This window comes from Ursus maritimus, unplaced genomic scaffold (genome assembly GCF_017311325.1).
Source record: "Ursus maritimus isolate PB19 unplaced genomic scaffold, ASM1731132v1 scaffold_11, whole genome shotgun sequence".
Lineage (NCBI taxonomy): Eukaryota > Metazoa > Chordata > Mammalia > Carnivora > Ursidae > Ursus > Ursus maritimus.
Genome location: NW_024423453.1, coordinates 9,707,441 through 9,733,864, shown reverse-complemented (window position 1 = coordinate 9,733,864; position 26,424 = coordinate 9,707,441). Strand labels below are relative to the sequence as shown.

Genomic DNA, 26,424 nt, shown 5'->3' with positions numbered 1-26,424 from the left:
AAGAAAGGCTTTTTATTTTGGTGTAGTCCTATTAATTTACTTTTGCTTTTGTTTCCCTTGCCTGAGAGGATATATCTAGAAAAATGTTGCTAAAGCCAAAGAGATTACTGCCTGTTTTCTTCTAGGAATTTTATGGTTTCAGGGCTCATATTAGGTTCTTGATCCATTTTGAGTTTATTTTTGTGTATGGTGTTGGCAATTGTTTGTTCAGAACGGTGCTACTCAAAGTGCAGTCCATGGATGGGTTTGAATTGTTTGTTGCTGATTTATCATGAGAGAGGAAGCTTGTGCCAACATGTAAACCAGCTATATCACTGAGCATGCTGGCTGCTTCCCCTGGAATTTTGGGGTTTTTTTTTCTTATAGCACGATGTTCTTATTGAAGTAAGCAGTTCAATAATTCACATTCTGACACAAGTCCCTTACCTTCTCATAGACAAATGCTTTGAAACACATTGAGTTAGAGTACCAGCAATGTTGCTGTAATGATGACATTCCAAACAGTAAATTGGCTAAATAAAATACATACATATTTCTCACTCATACAACTGTCTAAAAATGGGCAGGCCATTTAAGAGAGTTAGACAGCTTGGTTCCACATGGTCATTCAGGGCCCCAGCTGTTCAACAACTCTGAGTCCAAGGCACATCCTATAATTGGGACCATTTTGCAACTGGCAGTCAGTAGGAAAGGGGAAATCCAAGGAGAGTGGTTTTATCCTTAAGAAGATATTTAACATCATTTTGGCTTTCTTTCCTTTGGACTGAAATGATTCATATGAAGAAAGTTTGATTCAAAAGAGACTGTGAAATACAGTCTCTAGCAGGAAACTTACAGGCTACACAAAATAGGGAATGTTCTCTAACTGAAGGAAGAGAAGGAGACTAGATAGTTTACCCTTCTCTGCCTCAGTGAAAAATATGGTTAGAGAGTTAAACTGAAGCTAGACTATTGAGCATTTGAGATTGAATACTAAATAAAATGATGGCAGAAAATAAAGACACTGGCAAAAATAAAATAAAATTTCAGTTATTATGCAAAATAAATTAAAAATGTGAAGTTTATTGGCTTGTAATTAACTCCTTTTATCACAATTTCTACAGATGAATTCATAGAGAAACCCAAGATGTATAGCTTAACATTTTCCAAGGCAAATTCTCACATAGTGCACTTGTCTTTATATATTATTGGTCTTTTTATATTGCACTCCACTCTTGTTCCAATGGAAGCTGGGGATGGAAAATGCATTAGGATCAAGTCTGAGATAAGAAATTTGGTCCCAAATGATTTATTAAAGAGATGCTCTCAAGAAAAACCTATAAGGGAAAAAGTAAAACAGGAAAGAGAAGAGGAAACAGCTTATATGAATAGAAAAGGCAAATCCATATTCCGAATATGTGTGAGCAGGGGTCAGAATGGTCAGTGCCCTTTTCAAAATGGAAATGTCCAATAAAATCAATTTTCTACTAAGTGGCAGATAGTGCTATTTCTGGGATTTAGAACTGGTCTCCGTTACTGACAAATCAAATATTCAACCGTGGCTATAACTAGAGCAGACTTAGGAGAAGGAGGCCCATGAATGGCCTCCATCTTGCTATTGTGGCTACTCCATGACTTCAGCAATGGGTTGGCTAAGGACAGAGGTTAGGGGACATGTGGGAATATTGGGAACTGGCTGAATCATTCTGTCCACTTGGTTGTTTAGCACTTCTACATTTAATATCCTCTGGTGTACATTAATGTGTAGTACAAGTTCATCACACTTTTTGATCACTATCATGGGTCCATCCACATGACCTTTTCCCAGAACTTATTAGCCCTAATATTCCCATGCTGCTGCTTTAAGTCCCTTGGCTAATCCATTCACCACTACCTATTCATCTGTTATATTCTTATGTTGCCTTATTAGTCTATCCACAAAAAAGTAGATGACCCCGAACATTGCCCAGAACTCTGTTAATTGGAAGTTTTCCCTTAATTACTGGTTTTTAGGAACCTCTCCAAATGGGGCTGTAGTGCAGCAGCGGTCCACCTTAGCCTTCTGCCAACATATGAATCAACCTATCCACAAACCAAGCTTGAGTTTCCCCTTCTTCATCAGCAGATTTTAGGGGGCCTTCCATGAAACTCTAGGAATAAGCTGACATAAAGATATTGGTGGAACAGTGATAGGTGACATAAGGGTCGGGGCCACTCATTTATAAGCTTACTTGTAGCCTTTGGATCAGCTTGAGATCAATCCCAGACATACCACTCTCATCTTACAATGAACTGCTACTGGGTACAACCCAATACTCAGCTTATGATGTCTAATCATGGCCACACAACCACTTTGAAAATTCATGACAAACACTATCTCTTCTAGTAACATACCAGAAGTAGATACCAGTCTGAATGATCTGCTAGAGGTGACACACCCTGCTGCAGAACCTCGGGGGTGTACTTTGTGATTCTCTTCTGGAGCTGGACCAAAACTCTATTTGGTGTCTTTTATACCATAGATGCCATAGTACCATAGGTCTGCCCAGATGTATGAGCCAAGTGGAAGGTCTGGTCTTATCTCTTGCAGGACTCTTTCTTGTTCTGGGTTCCACTCAAAACACAATTTTCTGCAGCATCTTGTCAATGACTCAGAGCAGTATTCCCTAGCACAATAAAATGCTGCTTCCTAAATCCAAAGTGGCCTATCAAGCCCTGTGCTTCTGTCTTAGTAGTAGGAGTCGCAAATAACAAAAACAGACCTTTACTTTGGTGGGAATGTCTCGGCATGCTCCACACCACTGGACCTTGAAAAATCACCAAAGGTGGTAGGCCCCCAAAACTTTGCTGGCTTTTCTTCCACCCTCTGGAATGCATGTGTCTTCCCAAGGCAGCCAGAATACTTGATACTTGTTACCTAACATGTACAATTAACATCACATCATTGGTATAGTAGACCAAAGTTAAGTTCTGTGGAATGTCAAGATGACCCAGGCCCTTTCAGTCTATATAATGACTCTGAGGACAAGCAGCTTTGAAAATTATTTTTGAGAAAAAATTAAAATATTAGTTTGAGAAAAAATATATTTAAATAATATTTTTCTCTTCCTTTAGTGCTTTTTGTCCTCTTAAAAAAAAAAGCTTCAAAGCAAGAAGGGAGGAGACTAAACAAATTAAATAATGAGAATTCAAATGAACTAGAGGGTTTAATTTGGCATTCTTTAATTGAACTTTGGAAGTTCAACTGTGGTAAGCATTTCTTGATGGATCTCCTATTTTTAATTAGATAAATTTATATTCTGTGCTGGAATGTGATGTTGAGAAGTCTATGATTTTGCAGCACCTGTATTTGGCAAAATGGTCAAAAGTGTCATAATTAAAGGCAACTTATCTAACAAGTTTTATCTAGAAAAATATTCATCAAAGAAAGATACTCTAAATGGAAAATAACTGAAATATTTGGTCTCTAATATTTAGGAATTTCAATATGAAAAAAAGTTAGAATTGGAAATAATAGAAACACATTTCCTTTAACATAATTTACTCTTGCTTACTTCCACTCTATAAAGAAAATATTTCCCCAGTTAAAAATATAGTGATCTATAGAAAAGAGTCCATTGAAAGTACCAACATTTTCAAATTTATTAATCATGAGTGGAACTTTGAAAAAGATTGCAGTCAGTTTTATGGGAAAGTAGAACATAATAGGATCATACTGAAAAGAATCATTCTTTAGTAGAACTTTGCGGACATGATATTAGAAAAAGATGTGGCTAAAGAACAGATTAAAGTACATAAATATGAACCATAAATGATTAGTCATCTTATGTCATTTTTAATATTTGGATAATAAATATAAAATTATAATTATTTCAATGCCTAACATATGGTTTTAGACAGAATTTTATTTATGAAAATGATTTTAATATATTATTTAGATTAACTATAATAAAACCAATTTGTCAGTCAATAAATATTTTTAAAATTGTATTATTTTCACTTAATGGCCCTTTCAATTCTCAAAAGTGTCATGATTTAGGTAATAAACGTGGGTCACTCAAATGAAATGGAAGGAGAATGGAATGGATATTGTTGGGTCTGGCATTTCCTCACTACATCTATACAGCAATTATATAAATACAATTTAAAATATGGTTAAAAGCTCAGAAGGGAGGTACAGGCTAGAAATGTTAATCTACTTCCCATCAGCTTATAGGGTATAGACAAACATTAGGATTTGCTGGATCAGCACAGAACAGCACATAACGTGAAAAAGAAAGGAAAAGTTGGCCAAGTCTGGAGTTCAAGGATGGCCCTTCCGCCTCTAGGGAAAAAAAAATAGGAACAATTAGGGCAGAGCTCAGATATCTGAGAAAATATGGTCAAACGAGGTTAAGACAAGCGAAGGCTCAGATATACAAACGTGCAATGTAAAACCAGAGACGGAGTGGAATCGCAGCAGTTCAAAGGCAGCCAAGTTTCAGCAGAGGCCGACAGCAAGATCAGCTTGATGCTGAGCTCTAGCCTTGGAGCTAGGAAAAGAAGGAAGGTGCCATTTTATAAGGAAACAGTTTGGAAAGCAGAGAACCAGAACCAGAACAGGGTCTAACTTCTAATTCTAGGGTATCGCGCAAGAATTTGATCCCGTCCTTTGAACAATTTTTACATTACACGGCCAGAGATTCATTCCACAGTAAGATTTATCGTTCTTCCTTCCTGCAGAATCCATGTGATGATAAACGGCACAAAGACATTTGGTCCAGAGAGAAAACTTGTGACCACTTGCCAAAATTCCTTGTCATCGGACCACAAAAAACAGGTAGGAATAGCCAACTGTGCCATCTGATTCTTTTTTTATTTTATTTTTTTATTTTTTCCTTTTTGTCATGAAACATGTTGCCATACAGTATAAATGGATTAGGTTTCGCTTTGTGAAATATCTAGACATCTACTCAAGTTCATTATTTGAATTGTTCTTCATTCCTATGGACCATCTTTGTGCTATGATCCGCGAAGGGGCCCTAACGCTGCCTATTAATTAGACTTGAGGACGAAATTTTAACTACAGATTTTAAAGCTGTTCAACAGATGTCAAATTTTTGACAACTTTGTGTTAATGTACCACAGTTGCAGTATCTGATTTTTAATCCTTACTTTTTTGTAGCTTTGCCTAATTATGTCCTAAATTAAGTTTGAAAGCAAGCACTTGGCTTGATTTATACAATTTTACACTGTATATCAGCCTTGAATTGATTTTTTTCAGAGCCATTGCCATCATTACTTTCAAATATTCTACATGTGTGATTTGTTTTTTTAAAATAATTACTAAGTATAAATATGGTTTGGACTTATTATCTGATACACCTGAGGTTCATCAGGCATTTTTCCCTTAGTATTTTCTCATATGCTGAAGGACAAGTGTATAAGACTGCAGTAAAAGAGAGTGAAAGTATTTCACCAATGAGATGACACTTTCAATTAGAATATTTTATACTTTCTTCAGCATATGACAGTTTTATACACTTTGCTCATGTCCTGATTAATTAAAGTTTTTATTGAGTTGCTGTATTTTGAATTCACTACTTTGACTAGAAGCATTTTCATCAGTGAGTGCACAAACCATAACACAAAACAAACCGTCACAATAAATAAGCCTGGCCCAGATGAAGATATTTGTAATACAAGCAAGTAGATCATTTTAAAGGTTGTGGGCAAAATTTCCAGACTATTAGATATTGGTTGTTGAAATCTTTTCTTCCTCCAGGAATATAAATTGTATTACAACAGTAAGTTACACGTGGGCAGGGAGGGGAAAAAAATCAGCACATATTTTCGGATATATCACTTGTGTTGTTGTTGTTTAAAATGTGCATTAATTTCTACCAACTCCCTTATAGCAGGGCTAGCTCTGGAAAGACTACGAAAGAAATAAAACATTCTTGTGTTGTAAAATTATGCTAAGAATTTAATTTAAGGATATATCTTTTATCATTTGTCATTGAATATTATTACTTCTTAGTTCTGCTAGAAAACTACAGGTTAGTAAGTATAAATCTAGTTTTCCTCCTTGTTGTTTGTATTTATAAAGACAATAACTTACACCTTTAGATTTTAATATTTGACCTACCAGTACGGAAATAACTAAGCTTTCAGCTGCTTTTGGCATCCCCAGGCAAACAAACAAACAAGTTAAAATAAAGGAATTGCATGCTAATAATATTTTATATGCTGTGAAAATGCTATTCTAATGTGAAAATGGTTGTGATAATTCTTAAAATCTGTTCAATCATAGAAGTCTAAAGTCTTCTTTTGTTCTCCTCATTGCTTTAGTTGGCAAAATTCCCACTGCTGTCAGAGCTGTAAATTTCCCGGAGGCAGCAAATGCTAAGAATTTGGTCTGCAATGCAAAGTTGTCTTTAAACAACTTAAACATGGCCTACACATCCCTTGCAATAAGCATGAGATATAAACGTAGTCCTCAAAGCCCTTTTTTCTCAATTGTTATGAAGTGTAAATGGAAGGAACTGATGTCCCTCTTCTGCGTTGCTGAATCCTGGAAGCAATTCCTTTCAGCTGGTGGTGGGGCAGTGCATGACGACAGGCAGAGAGCAGGGTGGGTCTGGGCTTTATGGCGCTCAAAGGTTAAATCTTAGTCCTGCTAGGATCCTTTGGACAGACAGGCATTTTTGTGATTCCGGATCAAATTTCGATATTACCAGGTTAGGAGGGGATTTCCAGAAGGGTTAAATTTTGCACAATCTATTTTTTTAAGATTTTATCTATTTATTTGAGAGAGAGAGAGCACAAGTGGGGAGAGGGGCAGAGAGTGAGGGAGAGGGAGAAACAGATGGCCCACTGAGCAGGGAGCCCGATGTGGGGCTCCATCCCAGGATCCCAGATCAGGAACTGAGCCAAAGGCAGATGCTTAACCCACTGAGCCACCCAGGTGCCCCTAGCACAATAATTCTAAAAGCATAACTTTTGGCCTTACCTCTCTCAGAAAATCAGTGTCCCCATTGTCCATATTATTTTCTCATGATTTGATTGGCTTACTCTGGTAAAACTAAAAGCAAAATTAATTGTATATAAAATAGAATGCAGTTTCTCTGAGAGTACTGCCACGGATGAGGTCTCTTTTACTTCCTCCACAAAATATTTATATGGAATACATTGGATAAAAATGAATGTCAGTAATAGATGAAAACAAAGGTTATAATAAAATAAATATACATTTTGGGGCAGTGAGCCCAGGTTTTATGACTGATTATATGAATATCAAGCCACATACCTACTGTCCCCAGTTGAAAAGGCTTTCTCCTTCCTGTCCTTTCTCCCACCTCCTCGAAGTCCCTCCTGCTTCTGGTGGCATGAAGGTGCTGTGGCTCAGAACATAAAGGGTTTGACTTTATGTAACTCAGGGGAGATCTGGGACAATTCTGTGACCATCAGGGTGATTAAACATTTGTACGTGTTACTGAGTGAGATTATAATGTATTTATTTCTCGATATTCAGCAATAGTTCAAAAATATTCCTTTATCTGTACCCTGGATCTATTCAGTCTCAACATCTCAGGGATATTAAACTATCAATATTCTCAGCTCTCTTATGTGTCTCAAATCTCTCTCTCTCTCTCACACACACACACACACACACACACACACACACACTATTCTCGTCATCAGCTAAACATCTTTATGTAGGTCCCATCCTAAAAGGTATATAGAAAGAACCTTTCTGAATTCCCTGTTCCCTTCCAGATACTACTCTATAATACTCTAATTTGTTTCTTCTCCCTGGAACATTTTTGTTCCTCCTCTCATAGTTTCTCCTTTTTGAACTCCTGTTATTTTCAGGAGTGTTTCCGATCAGTTCTTGAGGACTCCATTGCTCCCCCTAATTTTATATCTGTGTTTTCCAATGTGTTTGAGACAGTCCTTTGGGCCTCTAATTCAGTTCCTAACCAGTTCTGATTCCTCTAATTTTTAAACTGAGTTTATATGATTTGATTCCATTTTTGTTAATTTTTATTTTATTTTTTAAAGATTTTATTTATTTGAGAGAGAGATAGAGAGAACACAAGCAGGGTGAGGGACAGAGGGAGAAGCAGACTCCCTGCTGAGCTGCGACCCGGACGTGGGGCTCAATCCTGGGACTCCCGGATCATGACCTGAGCAGAAGGCAGACACTTAACTGGCTGAGCTACCCAGGCACCCCCATTTTTGTTAATTTTTAAGAGTGGTTTTGGGGCGCTTTGGTGGCTCTGTTGGTTAAGTGTCTGACTTTTAGGGTTTTTTTGTTTGTTTGTTTGTTTTAAAGATTTTATTTATTTATTTGACAGAGATAGAGACAGCCAGCGAGAGAGGGAACACAAGCAGGGGGAGTGGGAGAGGAAGAAGCAGGTTCATAGCGGAGGAGCCTGATGTGGGGCTCGATCCCATAACGCTGGGATCACGCCCTGAGCCGAAGGCAGACGTTTAACCGCTGTGCCACCCAGGCGCCCCCTGACTTTCAGTTTTGGCTCAGGTCATGATCACAGGGTCATGAGATGGAGCCCTGGGAGGGCTCCATGCTCAGGGGGGAGTCTGGTTGAGATTCTCTCTCTCCCCCTTCCTCTGCCCCTACCCCTGTGCTCACTCGTGCTCTCTCTCTCTAAAACAAATGAATAAATCTTTAAAAACAAAAATAATTAAAAGTTGTTTAAAATTAGTAATTAAATTGTTAAGGGCATTTATTAATTTTACCCTCCCATTTCACTAGGAACCACCTATTCTGGATTCCTTCACCTTTCTTCAACCGAGGTGGTGGTTCCCTTAGATCTGTTATCATTTTCTTTTAACTACTCATGTCCCTATTCAGGCTTGGTGGTCCTGTAAAGCTGCGAGGATCTAATCAGGTGGCCATCTCATTAATACTTAAAGCACAGTAGCCTTTGCTCTTACGAGCTTAAGATATGTTGGAATAAAATACCAATTCTCTGATGATCTGCTCAGCTTCCAGATCCCGGGCTGCAATTGTAACTGTCCTGAAAGCACACCTGTGTAGCTCATCTCCAACTCTGCTAGGGATGGGAAATCCAACAAACCGTCCTAGGTCCAATGTGTTATACAAAAGGGATCATCTTTTCCAGAAGGGAAATTTTGATTCATGAGAACTATGGAAACCCAGTCACTTCATGATTCTTTCTGCCGTGGCCCTCAGTGTTTGGCCCAACTCAAAAGGAAACAAGGGTCAGAGATGGCATCTGAGCCTTCTGTGATGTGTACACTCCGTGGGTTCTATCAGCCAGTCTGCCCAGCCTAGTGCCTCAGTTATCAGATCAGATTGCCCCATTTTGCTAGGGTAGTACATTCAAGTGGCCATCTTTCCAGATTCCCGCCCTCCTCTTTCAACCTTACTGGGAACACATGTTTTTAAGGTACAAGCTGAGAAAACACTTCCTCCTGGAAGGTTTCACTGACTTCTCAAGTCTAAGTCACCCATTCTCTCATGTGTTAGGAAAGCACTCTGGTCTTTTCTCACTATGGAAACTGTCTCACATGTTGCAATTACCTGTTTACTTGACCCAAGTCCACACATACACTTTAAGTTAATCAAGGCCAGCAAATGAGTTTTTCTTATCAAGAGTTCTCACCAGGAAAAAAAAAAAAAAAAAAGATATCACCATGGACTTACACAGAGTAGCACCAGTCAGCATGTGTTGAATAGTTTGATTTAATTTAACTGATTTGAATATAATATTAAATGAGATCCACCAGGTTCAGGTATTGAGATGGATGTCATTGGTGCTTTAGCCACTCCCCTGACTCCATGAGAGAATTTGAACCACCAGTATCTGAAGTTCTCTCTCAGCTTAGAGCACAGTATCATCCCCTTCAGATGCCCAGTTTTGTCATATCTATGTACAACCACCTGTGTGGTTTTGCATTTTTTGTATGTTATACATCTCCTGTGGTACCTTATTTCACATTTTTCCTTCAAGTAAATGACTTTTCACCTCAAATAAAATAATTTAAAGCAGAAACTCTGTATCATCTATAAGCAGGGGAACAGTTATTGCATATCAAACAGAAAAAATGTAAAAAAAAAAAAGTACATCAAAGACAAAAATAACTGTATCATCAGTCTGCTTCACTTTGCCTACATACTAATATTAAATCAACTGTTTAGGTAAATAGAATCATGAAGACTAATAAAAGGATACTTAGATTGTTGCCACATGAATTGCACTTAATTGATTTTAAGGAAATCATTTTTTAAAAGGTTTTATTTATTTATTTGAGACACAGAGAGAGAGAGAGAGGGAGAGAGAGAATGAGCAGGAGGGCTGGGGGGAAAGACGAAGGGAGAGGGAGAAGCAGACTCCAGCTGAGCAGGGAGCCCAACATGGGGCTGGATCCCAGCACCCCTGGAATCATGACCTGAGCCAAAGGCAGATGCTTAATCAACTGAGCCACCCAAGTGTCCCTTAAGGAAAAAAATTGGTCTTCTGCATATTACTTTTTGAGCAAAAATTTTGCTGAAGTAGTATTCGTCTCTTCTTTTGTTGCCATATATAACCCTTTGCCTCCTTTTTGCTATAGGAACAACTGCACTTTATTTATTCCTTCTTATGCACCCTTCCATCATCAGCAATCTTCCCAGTCCCAAAACGTTTGAAGAAGTTCAATTCTTTAATGGCAACAACTACCACAAGGGAATTGATTGGTAAGGAAAATAACAAAAAATAAAGACCATTATTAACACATGCTCAATCACAGCAGAGCAATTATAGACATATGCATGGCATCTACATAATTACAGCATAAATTTGTTATGCTCAATTCTACTATAGTGAATTAGAAATTAATTTATAACGGCGATATGTTTAATCAGTGTTGCCTATAATTTGATTTGGACAGTGCAATAATGATCATATTTTTCTGGTAAATTAATATGATTGAATAAAGAAGATTATGAAATATTTTTGTCAGAATTATTCATAAAGATATTTAAAATTCTGCTTAAGCATATTATTATTTTACTGTGACTAGAATTTCTTTAACTACATAATTTGTCTTCACAAATGATGCTTGAGGAAACAAATGAAAAAGTTATTTTATACTGTGACATGTATCTTCATTAACCACATAGACTACAAAATGTTGTATTATAATATAAGCTGATAGTTGTCATACAAATAATAACATAGCATTTCCAAAACCATATTAATGCCAGCCGTGCACATGCATAAAAGGAATATTACTTTGCATTTAATAAATTATGAAAAATCTAAAAATCACAATATTTTCCCTAAACTGAAATAGAATAAACCTGATATTAGAACTGGTCTTTACTCTGGAGCTTCTTTCAAGCTTTATCCCAATTTTCTAAGAAAATATCGCTCTGATTCCAACTTCCAGTAATATAAGGCAAATCTCCTCCAAGGAGAATTCCCCTAAACGCATACCTCTGTAGTGTGTAACTTTATGTCAACACCACATATGAGCCTGTCCCCAAAAAGAGGCCTGTTCTGTTTAGACCCTGCTAGGGTTAGAGTAGGGGAGGGGCAATGCCAGTGAGCAGATCTGGCTTCCTATCACGTGTAGAGATGCACCCACTCTGCACCTAAGATATTACTATTCTACCTTACTTTAAAAAGACGAAATGAATTTTGGAAGTGCATGCAAGTTACTAAAAGCAGAACAGCAATTTTCTCTTATCTGCGAGCTCAAATGGAACACAAATTGTTAAGCAGGAATATAGATGAGACTTTTCACCACTTCGCATTTGGGAAACATAATAACAAATGTCAAAGAGGAAAATAAGTGTCTTATATGAATTCTTAATTGCTCTCATTATTTATTTCTAGAACATTTGAGGGTTAGAGAAGTGATGAGGTGTAAGGAGGATTACACACATAATTAAAGCCTTGCACTAAGTTAACCTCTGAACATATTGATTCCATAATCTACACACAGAGGTATGTTCTGACAGCATATGGAGGAGTGAACCTACCGAGGCACCACAGGATCAACTAGCAGGAAATATCCTCTTAATGACTCTGGATAGACTGTAATGTGCTCACATTGCTACACATACTACAAATTATGCAGAAGTTAAAAAGGAGGAGAGCAGCTATGCCCTACTCTGTTTAGGATTTTATAGCTCTTCTGACTTACACATCCTCCTCTCTTGCGCACGTCCATCTTAAATTAAAAATTTTGCATTCAAGTTTGCAAACAAAAATTTACTATTTTAAAATATTTACTAGGCAATACTGTGTAATTTGCCTTTTGCCAAGGGTAAACTTAATTTTTCTGGATTTGGCTTCTGATAGCAGAGAACATCAACCCAAATCTAAAAGATTTTCCCTCTCTTCTTAACAATCCACCTATTTCAAATCCCTCTTTCTCCTGCCCTACATAGTTCATTAGAACAGTAATACTTCAGCTTGTCTTCATAGTCAAAGTGTATAGAATAGCCATGATTTCAACTATTATAACTCTAATAATTAGAAATCAATATAAATGAATGTAAAAATGTTCAATTAATCCATAGCATGTTAGAGAAAAACTTAGATCTCAGATTATTTTTCTCTGCCTTCAGGTATATGGACTTTTTTCCTACTCCATCCAACATTACAAGTGACTTTCTATTTGAAAAGAGTGCTAATTACTTCCATTCAGAAGAAGCTCCCAAGCGAGCAGCATCTCTGGTCCCCAAAGCCAAGATCATCACCATCCTCATCGACCCCTCAGACAGGGCATACTCTTGGTACCAGGTATGAAGCAGTAAAAAATATTTTTAAAAACATTCGACCATGGCTGAAATATAAGCAATGGTGAATACCAAAATAAAGTCTAGATATCCAGATGTATTTAACAGCCAAATGGTACAGAGCTAACGTCCCCCAAAAAAGAAAGGAAAAGAAAAGAAATTGTAAATAATAAAAGCTGAACATTTGATTCATGTGAAGTTGGGCAAGGAATTTCAAACATAAAGTAATAGAAAACATCAAACATAAAGGATTAATAGATTGACTAGACAGTATAAACATGTAAAATATTAGTCTATCAGAATTAACAAAAGAAAAGTACATATCCAAGTAGAGAATCTTTAATAATACATGGTAAATGGTTTAGGACCCTTAACGTGTAAGAAAAAAAAGTTCTGTAAATTGGTAAAAATAAAAAATATAATATCTCAGTAGAAAAATGAGCAAATAAACAGAATGCATAGGTAAATATTTCACATACACAAAGACAGCCACAAATGTGACTGCTCAACAATTTATATGAAAAATGATCAACCCGATTAGGGAGCAACAAAATATAAATCAAAATGATAAGTATTTTTGAGTATCGTCTTGACAAAAATTGTAATGTTTATTCTCCCTGCTGGCAAGGGTGTGATGGCAAAGGTATTCAAACATTCCAATAGCAGGGTATAGATGGAGATCTTTTCTGAACACCAATTTGGCAATGATTATCAAAATAGTTTTGTAAAGGTCCTGTTGTGTTATGGATCCTCTTCTGGAATCAATCATAAAAAAACTTCAAAGGGATGGACAAATATTTATCCCTTTCTATACCACAGTACTAGTCAAACAATAATAACAATAAAAGTAAAAGTAAATACCCAACAATATAAATTCGTGTCACACTGCAGTCCAATATTCTGCAACAATATTTAGTGGTGGTTTTAATCAGTAGAATATTAATTAAACATTGTGTCCATTTTAATGTGTGGATAAATATTAATCAAATAATCACAAAGATACATAATTAAAAATTTTGAATGCTCTGTGAGGAAATTTGTAAGGTACTAAGAAAGCATTCTCTAGAGAAATAAACTTTAGACTTAAGACTGAAGAATGAGTCCGTATAAACTAAGGGGGATAGAAGGAGAGTCGGGGAAAGGGAAAAGTATATGTGGTTGCCTGGGTGCAAGGATTAGCACATTTAAAGAACTAAGAAAACTTCGATGTGGTTAGAGAGCAAAACCCGAGGTGGAGACCGGTGGGAGATGAGTCTGAGATGTACACAGACGCCAGAACTCGGGTGGGGGAACCATGTGGCTGCCATTCTTCAAGCAGCTGAAAGCCTTTGAAGAGTTAAGCCAGTATGTGACTGCTAGATTTCCTGTTGAGGCTGCTGAGAAATAGAGGCAGCATTGACAGCAAGAGTTAGGTATAGACTGAGGGAAGCATAAAGGATCAAGGGACGTGTAGGGATTAAAACCAACAGAACCTGGTGAGGAAACAGTGTCAAGGATGAACCAAATTTCTGATGTGGACAACAGGATTATGAGTACATATTCCCATAAAAATAGAAGCACTGAAGAAGGACACGGGACTGGTTCAGGGGAGGGCTGCTAAAGATGTGGTACAAATGGTGATCGTGGGGTATGGAATCCCTGTTGTCTGGAGAAGAACAGTAGAGTCAGCAGGCATTCTGGGGAGAGGTCAGAACCAAAGACAGAAATTTGTGAATCAGAGGCCAAAAGCCACAAAAATGGTGAAACTGCCTAAGGAGAGAGTTTAGAGAAGCAAAGTATAGAGAATGATGAGGCAGCCACGGAGATAAGAGAACACAGCCAGAGGAGTAGAAGGAAAAATCCAGGAGTGTGATGACACTGAATACAAGGGGATGGAGTACTACCAAATGGAGGAGGTGACCACAGTGTCAAAGCGCTGCTAAGAAATTAGACAGTTCGGCAAAACAAGGCCTGAATTATTTTCTCTGAGTTGAAAGGCATGGAGGCAAGTAGAACCTTTAGCGACAGAATGAGAAGAACAAAACCAGATGGATTTGGTGGAGGAAAAACTAAGTGGGAAGAACAAATAGAAACGCGAGATTTCAAAGGGAAAAACAAGACCCACGCTTATTACAGAGACGTTAAAGTGGGTTCAAGGAAACTGTGATTTAGGGTGGTAGTGATTTGAATCATGAGAGGTTTCCAAAAAGGAAAGATGTTTAAGGCCCAGGAGAGAAACTGGAAATCAGTCCTGTGACCATCCTGAGGTGGGGCCAGGAAGAGATGACTATAGGAAATAGCTTAGATGGGAGGGAAGCATCCAGACTTCCCTTGTCTTGTGCAGGGACCCTCCTGGCCAGCTGATGGAGTCTATGGGTCCCATTTCAGGAACACGTTTTAAAAGCACAAAACTATGCAGAATTACAGAGAAACAACTTTCTTAAAATATAATTGTCAAAGTAATTTTTAAATCAGTAACAAATTTTTATTTATTTAACAATGAAATGCCCAGATCTAATGGCAGGACTAATGCTGCTGTAATGTTGAAGTAAGGGCAAGCACGAACAGCGTTTTGATATACCTGAAACACCTGTAATGTGATACAAAAATAGCTGGTTTTTATTGGTGGTAAAATCACAGGTATAATAAAAGCAAAATTTTATTTAAAAGTTACTGAAAATAAAAAGACTGTTTTTTTTTTCCAGATCCAAGTTCATAGACCCTCTGAATTATATCAGTAGAGCTCTGGTTAAGAATCCTCCCATTGAAACGTAAGAGTTAGAAGAGAGGATAAATGTATATGCTGGTAAATTTGAAGGTCTGAGATAGAGAAATTGAAGTGATTCCGATGGGCTCTTCTTCCTTTGGAAAGTTGAGAATGAGTTAATCTGATGAAAAAGAAGGAGATAATTTGGGAGACAGCACTTTGAGGAGACAAAAAAGGCAATGTGAAATCTTTGTACAGGGGTGTAATAAAGTTGACCACCGAAATGTAAAATTGCTGATAGCTGTGAAGGCCTAATTAAAGGTGATCTTGAATTTGTGGTGGTAATAATGTACATGCACTAAAATCCCATGATATGAGTGCATTTGTGTATGGGTATGTTTAATGCATATATAAATTAATGCCCCAAAAACAAGACTCAAAAGGAATTTTTAAAGAACATACAAGTAATTTCTATTTTTTATTACTTCTTTATTCATTTATTTTTTATCCATTCTTTACTTTTTTATTCATTCTTTTTCTTGACTTTCTTCGATAAATATTTATGGCCAAGAACAAATAAAAATGAACAGAAAAATGTGACCCTATACATTGGGGTTGCAGGAGGTCAGGGATCCTAGGAGAACACCTGAATTGGGAGCAAGATCCAAATATTATTATTAGAATCCATGAGTCACTGTCTCCCTCAAGATAGAAAAATGTGCCTTTCTCTCTTTATGAAAACTCATATTGCAAAGCAACATAAACTTACTTTTTAAAAAAAATGACAAAAGCATTGAAATATTAAAGCTTCCTTAAAAAATTTTGAATACAAGTACTTGGGGTCAAATGTTGTACATTCTCCTAGCAGAAAACGTAGAACAAATTTATATGAATCTTTTTTCACATAGATTAAACTATTTAAATAAAAGAGAATCTGTGCCTGCTTTTTCAAGTAAATTCTTTGAACACATGTGTTTTAAAGAAATTATTTTTCCCGATATTTTTATTGTCATATTGCTAAGAGTAGGGTCCCCAAACTGCTCCACGTTTCAAAATAATGCAGCCTATTACTTAGCTAGTCCTGTCTATTCAGTAAATACCATAAATCCAAAGCTCAGCAGGTGTAATTCAGAAACCCCTACAAATGTCACCTGCCACTGTAATTTCTACTCCACATTTTTATAATGGGCCTCACAAAGAAGCTATAGTGTTATTTTTTTTTCCATAAAATATGTCCCTTTGTGACTTCTGGTCATATTTTTATGCTAATCTTCTTAGTTTCTGGAAGATAAAGAAAAGTTGGTGTTAAACTTTTATAAATCAGTGTAGGGCAGGTTAAGTACAGTTCCATATTATCACTGCTTAAAATAGAAATTTTAGCATTAACATATTAATATGCACATAGTATTTTTATATCCTTTATTCAAGTTATATAGTTTCTAAACATTGTATTAATTCAATATATTATGTTGTCTCTATGTACCCAGCATAATGCATATACATATAAGAATGTCAATAACTATAGAATAATGAGAGGCCTTCAAAAGTTTTATTAGTTCCACCAACCTACCACTCACTGGTTACTGTTGAACCACTTCTTACTCATCTTTACTTTTTTAATTTTTATTTCTAACTCACATAGATGACCTGCTGTTACACAATTGTATCAGGTCCTAATACACTCCCATCCTCATCTTGTGGTTAATGTTCTTTATCTTAAACTTTTATATATCTTCCAAAACCAATTCATCCATTCCTATTACTCATCCACTTTCACTCAAACTTAAGGCATCAAGTTCTCTTAGTTTCTATGTTTATTTTTTTCGACTTATAAAAACCTCTGTTATTACATTGTAGCTCAGAAATGTCAACCACTTGAAAAGATCCCTTCATCTTTCATTCAGAACTGATCACTGATTGGTCTGGCTACCACAGCAATATATATGATTCTGGTCAAATATTTGACTTCATTATAGTCTGTTAATCTATTGCTTCCTGTAGAAAACTTTTATTTCTTTGAAGATAGAGATTACATTTTGCTTATATCTTTTTATCCCCAGAATCTACAGCAGTTTTTTGTTCTGGTAAGGAGCTTAGTGAGTGTTTATGAAATTGTATTGACTGCTAAATTCATCTCTCATTGTATTAGGCTCTTGAGCCTACTATTGATGGTTTGATATGAAAGACTCAGAGGATTTGATACTGAAAAGTAGTAGTGAATCAGTACTTGGAAATTAGCGGGGATAAATGGAAATTCTTGGGAGAGCAATAGGAAAGGACTTTGGGCAACATCAACATCGTTATGACACCCAGACTCGTATTAGGAATACACATCGCTTTCCCTGCACTCATAGTATCTGCCACACAAGGGTATTGAGGAAACGTCAGAACCTGTAGGAGTAGCTGTGATTAGACAATGAGCAGAGTAATATATAAACCTGCTCTTGCCAATCTAAATCTCTTTTCACTGGGCTTGATTTGTCTAGTCCCTGATATCTATTCATTTTTAATCAGACCCATGAAGAGAATCCTATACTCTGTCTTTTGTCTTGTATGTAGACATTTTAGACATGAAGACAACCACAGGCTTATGTGCATACCACTTGATATACATGGAAAGCTTGTACTTTAAATAAGCAATATGCCATTGCCTAGGTTTTAATATATGCACTTTTCACTTTATTTTTTCATTCTAAAATTAATTTATCATTTTCATTCCTTTTTGGAAATAAAAGACACACACATGTACATACATCAAATACAAATATGCACACATATCTCTGCATGCATAAAGAAAACCAATTTTACAATTGACTTCCTTGTTAAAGCACCAACGATCTCATGAAGATCCAGCTGCCCTGAGGTTTAATTTCTATGAAGTTATCACAACCGGACATTGGGCCCCATCTGACCTGAAAGCTTTACAAAGGAGATGCCTAGTACCTGGATGGTATGCGGTCCACATAGAAAGATGGCTAACTTACTTTGCTACTTCGCAGGTAAGGTCCTCAAATTAATTTCTTCTGTTTAATATACCTTAGCTGTATTGCACTTGACAAACAGAAAATAAGAAATAACATTGCCACAGACAACAATTCATAATGGGACAATCATACCTAAAGAAGATATGTGGATTTTTATATTTTTAATGTCAATAATAGTATTAAAATGTTAAGTGGCCGTGAAACATATTCTTGGGATCTTCTTTTGGGTAGTAGCTGGTCTCAAAGTGTTGAGTCCTCACATGAGAGACATCATGTGATCCATAAGCAGTAACTCAACTACTCAGAGAATAGCCATTTAGACAATACCTTTATGGAACACCACATGCAGATAGTCCGACATCTGTCCTCTAGGGCACTTAGAAAGGAAGGAAGAGGTCATGCACTCGACTGTCAAAATGGAAAATGCCATAGCAGCTCCAGGAAAGTGGGATAGACCAAGAGGTAAGGATTTGAGGAAGCATCCACATTATTTATATTCTTTACTCCCGATCAGGTCATGACCAAAACCTGAGTTCTTTGTCATGTGTGTAAGTAGAATAGATGAGTAATTTTCATCTGTATGCCATTTCCAAGTCTTTGGCTCCAAGGTTAGCTCAGGGGATTCTGTCAGCTGGTTAATTATCTGATTACCTGACAGATGGAAAATTGAGTATCTACTGAAAACTACTAAATCAAGAGAGTATCTGTGTTTATTTCTGATTTACAATCAAGTTAGTTAAGGGTTATAAATGATGCGGATGGCAAACTTCAATTGTTGTTTATTTGGAAGGACACAAGAATAGTAAACATTAAAATGTATCCTAAGTAATGCATATTTTCTTCCATTCACACTGACCTAATTGATTAATGTCATACCAGGTCAAGTGAGGCAGCTCAGTCTATTTAATTTAGTTTTGTTCTTCACAAAGTGACTATTTTTGACTTTATAGTTGCTAATTATTGATGGACAGCAGCTGAGATCTGACCCAGCTACTGTGATGGATGAAGTCCAGAAGTTTCTGGGAGTTACACCTCATTATAATTATTCTGAAGCGCTAACGTGAGTCTATTCTCATGCTTGATTTCATTTCCATTATTTGCCATCATAAATTATCACTGGTAGGTGTGTATATAGCATCATTAATACTAGCTATGAATTTATATATCATTATGCTCCTCAAAAGCAGTCAAAGGAGTATCCTCATTATTCATGTAGTGTCTTCCTTTTGAATACCACAAATACTTTGTTTTTCAAAGTGTCATCCTATAGGCATTTTATATATCACAAACTCTCTTCTTGGTGGGCTTTTTCCCAATGTAAGTTTGGTTAAGTAAACTTTTTAGATGCCTACGCTTCAAAAATTGTCCTAGAATTTGAAATTACAAAGGTAAAAAAATATAGTCTCTTCCCCAAGAATTTACAGGTTAGAAATGAAATGCTGATGGCCACCATTAACTCTGTGAAAGTGACCAGTATTGGGGGCAGAATGGGGAAAAGGATAAATTCATATTTTACTTTGTATTTATTAAATTATGTATAACCAAGTGTAATACATATAATCTTCCAGTTATCTATTTTTGCATGACAATCCATCCCCAAACCCACCAGCATATTACCACAGCCATTTTATTATGCTCATGGACTCTGGGGGCTGGGAATTCAGACAAGACACAGCCGGAACAACTTGCCTCGGCTCATAATACACAGGGAGGGAAATGTGACTATCTGGGTATGATCAAATGTCTGGGGATGGAATGTTCTGGAGGTTTCTTCACTTTTTCAGTCATATCTTTGGCTTTTGGACTGGGATGGCTCAAAGGCCAAGCTCAATGGGATGAGACCTCTTCGTGTGGCTTTTGGAGAGTGTAGTGGTTGTGTTCCGAGAAGGAGTGATATGTTAAGGAAGTGTGATCCAAGGCAGCCATCGCCTTCTCTGACCTAGTCTTGCAAGTCGCACAGCATCATTTCAGCTCATTTTATTGATTAACTAAGTCACTGAAGCCAGTACAAATCCATAGAGAGGGCAAGGCGCCTCCCCTTCTTAATGGGGAGGAGCAAGAGCATTCTTCAGAAAAGAATACGGGAGGGGAGATATTGTTGCAATCATCTTAGAAAAATAGAACTGTATACTTGGGTAACTAAAGATGGGGGGAAAGGTAAAGAAGCAAAATAAACAAACAAAACCTCTAGGGAGCCAAAACATATTTTAAAAGGGCATGTACTTGACTCCCTCACAAGGCCTGATACAAAGCCTATTAAATTTTAGGCAAAATTCTAACAAGCCTGATTATATAATTTCCCAGTTCACAGCAGATTAGAATCAGCAATTAGACAATTAGAGAGGGTAATGGAAGGACAGGAAAAGCAGTAATAAGATTGGGTTGTTCCTTATCCACTCAAACAACCCTAATGAAGTTTTTACCTACACATGGAAATAACAACAATACAAGGCATGCCCCTGCTGATTAAGTAGACAAAGCTTCCTAGAATACATTTTACATTAATAGTTATTGATGTTCGCTTGTCTTCCCCTGCCTGCCTGCCTGCAGTGGTTTAGGGAATGGTTCTATCTTGTTTACTACAAATAGTTGCTTATGGTTCAGTAAACCTGTAAAATCATACTTTTCAAGAAGAGATTACAAACAAGGACAGAATATATGGTTTTTAATGTCTCACATCACAAAAATTAATAACTATAGTGATGTTCAAAGTAATAAAAGAAGTCATGTGGCAACCAATTTGTTGCTGTCTCAAAGTTGTCCAACATTTACTCGAGAAAGGCTTTGCATCTTCATTTCACAATATCGTGACTTCTAAGATAAAACCATAAAACAATGAATTCATATAACTTAGAAAAAGTAAATGCCCTCTGTTAGGGTATATAACATCAATGCAATAAATGAAACCAGGACAACAAAAGAATGTGGAGTCAAGGTTATGACAGCCCTATCTAAAAGAGTGACTTTCAGTATGGCTCTTCTTCCTCAAGTTGTATTACATTCTGCCTCACAACAGCTGCTGTGGAGACAGGGAGAGACTGCAGCCCATCCTGGGACCTCCATACACCTGAGAGCAAAGGAGATGCTCTCAGTGTGGGTATAAATATCTTGGCTTTGTTGCCAAAACTGTATTTTACCTTAATGCAGTTAAATATTCTCATCCTGAGGCAGAAAATGCTGTTCAGGGGCATAGTTATGCCGACTTCCCCATCTCATTTTGCAGAGCATGCTGAATTGTTTTTCCTCTTGGGAAATTAATGAAAACTAGAGAAAGGACTGTGATAGGCAAGGAGCAGATTGAAAAGGAAAAGTCCAGGTTGGAAATGACTCTGTCTTCCTTTTATCCATTTAACCAGTGATGTATTTAATTTTAATTGATAACATGTACTAGGACAACCGGGACTGCAAGGATCGGGTCTCTAATAATAGGTTGGGCAGGGAACTGTGAAGAAAATTTCCCTCTCCCCCTAAATGAGTTCACATATGTGCAGAGGCAAATTGCAGGTGCACCGGTATTATAGGAATGGGCCCAGGGCAACAAAATATTCTGCAACTAATTAACTTTACATCCCAGTCAATTATGCTTCATCCTTCTAAAACATCTGCTGAGCAACAAAAATGCAAACCTTTTCGATGTTTTATGTATGCAGCAAGTCCCATAGCAATAAATTTTAAATTTCTCTTCTTATTTGGTTTATTCTTCCATTTTTCCTATCTTGTTAGTCCTAAACAAAGGTTTTTATATATCTGAGTTTAAACAATTAGTCCATACATCCTTTCTTTTGTAACTTTATGCAGCTATAGGAGCAAAACATTAGAATTTTCTTTTAAAGTATAGGGACCTGTATTATCCCATAGGATCATTCGCCGTCAACAAAAGAAATGAAGAGTTGTCTAATCTTCCACTCACCACTTCCTCCTTAAAAAGTATAAACATTTTGAACTTGAAAAACTACAGCATTCTTCCAAATTAGAAGTTTTATTTCATGTTTATATTCACAAAGGTTTACTTACATTACATTCAGTCCCTTTAATATATACCATTGAATTATTTCAAAGAAATCTGTTAACATATTTTGACAGAGAAATCATATTAATAAGCAAATAAATATTTTAAAAGTCCTGTGTATATATGGATTGCAGTTTTGATGATTGGTGCTTGATCTTTTATGGATGAATAGAGAAAATATGAAACTTAATAATTTCAATCTAAGATTGGATTAAAGATTTACAGGTCTTTTTTCATTCAGTAGAAATATTCAAAAATATATAATAACATATAGTTTATTTAATCTCAATTAAACTTTTAAATCAATTCAATGAATACTTATAAAACAGAATTAAATTAAACTGAAACAATGGGCATACCAAAGTGCATTTTCTTTATCCAATCAGTGAAGCTCTCTCACTCAAAATTCTGTATACAATTTATAGTCATTATATTTTTATAATCATGTATATGTTTGATCTTTTGTAGGTTTGATCCCCAAAAGGGCTTTTGGTGTCAACTACTGGAAGGAGGAAAGACCAAATGCCTTGGAAAGAGCAAAGGCCGAAAATATCCACCTATGGATCCAGAGGTAATATTTTCCTAATCTTTGAAATACTTTGATAAAACATTGTGCGTACAACTGTTTCAAAATAAGGGACAATATGTTTGCTTCTTTTTTCTTCTCCTTCTCTGCTCTCAGTGTTTTATATATTAGACTATAGATAGGCTGACAAAGATCAATAATTGATAGATATTCATAGTAATTGTATGCCGTTAGGATGTGGTTGAAACATAAATACTTATTGAACAGTAACTATTTGTAAAGTACTTAAATGAATTGTTTACTAAACAAGTAATTTTGGATAAAATATATAGACATTATTATTATATATTAAATATGCAAATGCAATGCCTGTAAAATGCCTGGATACTGAGTTAAGCAACGGAGAGCCGACATGTGGGTGGGGAATTTTCTCCACACCACCAATCAGTGCTCAGACACCAGCTGGGTATCCTACAATTCAACTCAGTTCTGACAATATCTACCCTGAGATAGCATTAGATCCCACAGGTAAGGGCTCATTTCTATAAGACTGTCTCTCCCCAACCTCCGATACCAGTTGCAAGCCCAGCTTGTCACCTGGGCTTCTGACCAACCAACCAGCTACAGATTGAAAGTTCTAACAACCTTCTCCTTGGGTTCAATTCCTTTGCTACTAGTGACTCACAGAACTCACAGAAACATTACTTACCAGATCACATGTTAATTATAAAGGAATATAACTCAGGAATAGCCAGATGGAAGGAATGCATTGGGCAAGTTATGGGGAAAGCCATAAAAGTGAAAGAGTGAGCCACTCTCCTCCAGTCTCCACATGTCCATCAACAAGGAAGTTCTCTACACCAAGTCCTTTTTGGGTTTTTGTTAGAGATTTCATTACAGAGACATAATTGATTAAATCATTGGTAAGTGGCAATTGATTCAATCCCCAGCTCCTCTTTCCTCTGAGGTCATCAGGGTGGGACTTAAAGTTACAACCCTCTAATCACATGGTTGCTTCTCTGAGCAAACAGCCCCCATCCAGGAGGGGTCCAGAAGTCACTTAATTAACATAACAAAAGATACCTTTATAACTCTTTCATTTAGGAAATTCCAAGGATTTTAGGAGCTCTGTGCTAGAAAAGGGACCAAAAACTAGATATATTTTATATCATAAATCACAATATCACAGAGAGGATGCAAGATAAAACAGTTATGAACTCAGATTTATTATAAGAGAGTAAATTAGTTATTGTCATTGATTTATAATAAGATACATAAAGCAATGACAAACTACAAAAGCAGGGGGGAAAAATTTTTTTTTAGAGATTTTATTTATTTATTTGACAGAGAGACAGCCAGCGAGAGAGGGAACACAAGCAGGGGGAGTGGGAGAGGGAGAAGCAGGCTCCCAGTGGAGGAGCCTGATGTGGGGCTAGATCCCAGAACGCCAGGATCACGCCCTGAGCTGAAGGCAGACGCTTAACGACTGAGCTACCCAGGCGCCCCAGGGAAAAAAATTTCTTAATAAAAGTGGTGGCACGGGGCACCTGGGTGGCTCAGTTGGTTAAGCATCTGCCATCGGCTCAGGTCATGATCCCAGGGTGCTGGAATGGAGTCCCACATTGGGCTCCCTGCTCAGCGGAGCGTCTGCTTCTCCTTCTGCCTCTTCCTGCTGCTCCCCCCGCTTGTGTACTGTCTCTGACAAATACATAAATAAAATCTTTTTAAAAAGGAGGGGGAATGGTTTGAGGAGGTAGACTAAGTTTGGGAAACCCGTTAGCCATCAGCTGAGCCAGATATAAAGAGTGTCTCTCCCAAGGCAACGTAGGCAAAGTGATTCAGGTGTTACTATGGAAATAGAAGTACCAGAAATTCCTTGAACTATACCTTTGAACTCAATAATTTCAAAAGAGTTTCAGATATCACTTTAATCTGCCAAGAAATCAGTGTAATGTTCTCACTACTTTTATAAACATCTTACCCAGACTTTGAAGTGTTTACAATCTGGTTTAAGGGCAGAAATGTAATGAAATATCTGGTGGATGGTACAAGACGAAATGTAGTTGTCTTAAGTCCATTTCCACCGCACACACAAAAGTTGCCAAGGGAATTTTGTGAAGAAAGAGACTCATTTGTGTTAAAATATTGGAAAGGGCTTAAATGAGATGGTATTAACTTTGACCAGAACGAAAACAGTGTTTGGGCCATTGCTCCTATATTTACACAAGGAAAAGTGTTCATCTCTACTATTTTATCAGAGACACAAAACAATGTTCATTGGGTTATAATATATGGTAAATGACATCCAGAGAGAAAACCCAATTATAAATTTTCTGTTTCCCAGAAATACAGGAAAACATAAAGTAAGACTACTGATATTTTTGAGCATTCTTTGTTTTCCCATTCATCTAATAAGGGACAATCATTCCAGTTTGACTAGGAATTTAAGAATCACAAGAAAGTCCATTATAATGATTTTTATAATGAGATCTTATACTATTTTTGAAGTAAAAGCTCTTGCTTTAAAGGCATTAATCTTTGTCCTGAATAAACACAGAAAATATTTTTGCAAAGTTGTAAGTAACTTCTTTAATCATGAATTTCAACTTTTATGGTTATTTATGTTCACTTTTTATGCTATGGCCCAATTTTACAGAAAGTGACCAATTTTAAAGGAAATGTCTGTTTTTTTCTAGCTCCCTTTTGTAGATTTGGTACCACTTCAGGTTCCTACCTCATTCTTCTTTAGTGTCATTACCTCTCATCAAATTCTCTCCCTGCATAGACTTGACCAATACCGCAATAAATAAGTGCCTCCAGGGCATATAAGCTAGAAAAGATATACCTGAACCTATTTTTTTTTTATAGCTACAGTTCTGCCAAATCTTTTCAAAAGGTAATGAGTGATATCTGGGGAACAATCCAAAGAAATGCATATTTTATAGACAACTACATTGTAATAGAATTTTAAGAAATATAGATTGCTTAATTGTGTATAATGAACTAATACCTTCCTTCAATTTTTTTTTTCTTTTTGCTTTCCAGTCTAGAACTTTCCTCTCTAATTACTACCGAGATCATAATGTGGAACTGTCCAAACTGCTGCACAGACTGGGGCAACCTCTGCCATCCTGGCTGAGACAGGAGTTGCAGAAAGTGAGATAGCACTGGAGACAAGAACCAAGGCTCAAAGGATGCTTCCTTTGACTATTCAATAGAAAAGCAAAGCCCACAACTTTTATTCCCCTACTGAACTTGTGATTGTCAACAGAGGACTGTGTGAATAAATTTCCTTCTACCTTTTTCATAAAATGAAAACTGTTGTATATGCACGCATTGGCAATTACTAGCATCCATCCCTGTGTGAGCTTCTGGGAAGAAATGTGGGGTTTTGCGGCATTATCCAGTTTCCAGTGTGAGGGTCATAACACACCCCAGTTCCTCTGTTAACCACAAGGTTTCAGAAATTCTACATAAAACTGA

The 26,424-nt window shown here is 36.8% G+C and overlaps 1 protein-coding gene across 1 annotated transcript in view; it reads left to right on the top strand.

The window, feature by feature from the left end:
- LOC103661767 (N-deacetylase and N-sulfotransferase 4) overlaps positions 1-26,106 on the top strand; it is a 237,915-nt gene extending 211,809 nt beyond the window's left edge. Inside the window, exons 7-13 of the mRNA XM_008689458.1 lie at positions 4,702-4,798; positions 10,561-10,684; positions 12,566-12,740; positions 18,251-18,421; positions 19,357-19,466; positions 22,884-22,986; positions 25,987-26,106. Of these exons, the coding sequence (XP_008687680.1) occupies positions 4,702-4,798; positions 10,561-10,684; positions 12,566-12,740; positions 18,251-18,421; positions 19,357-19,466; positions 22,884-22,986; positions 25,987-26,106 (900 nt within the window). The remainder of the gene's footprint in view (positions 1-4,701; positions 4,799-10,560; positions 10,685-12,565; positions 12,741-18,250; positions 18,422-19,356; positions 19,467-22,883; positions 22,987-25,986) is intronic.
- Positions 26,107-26,424: the final 318 nt, after the last annotated feature.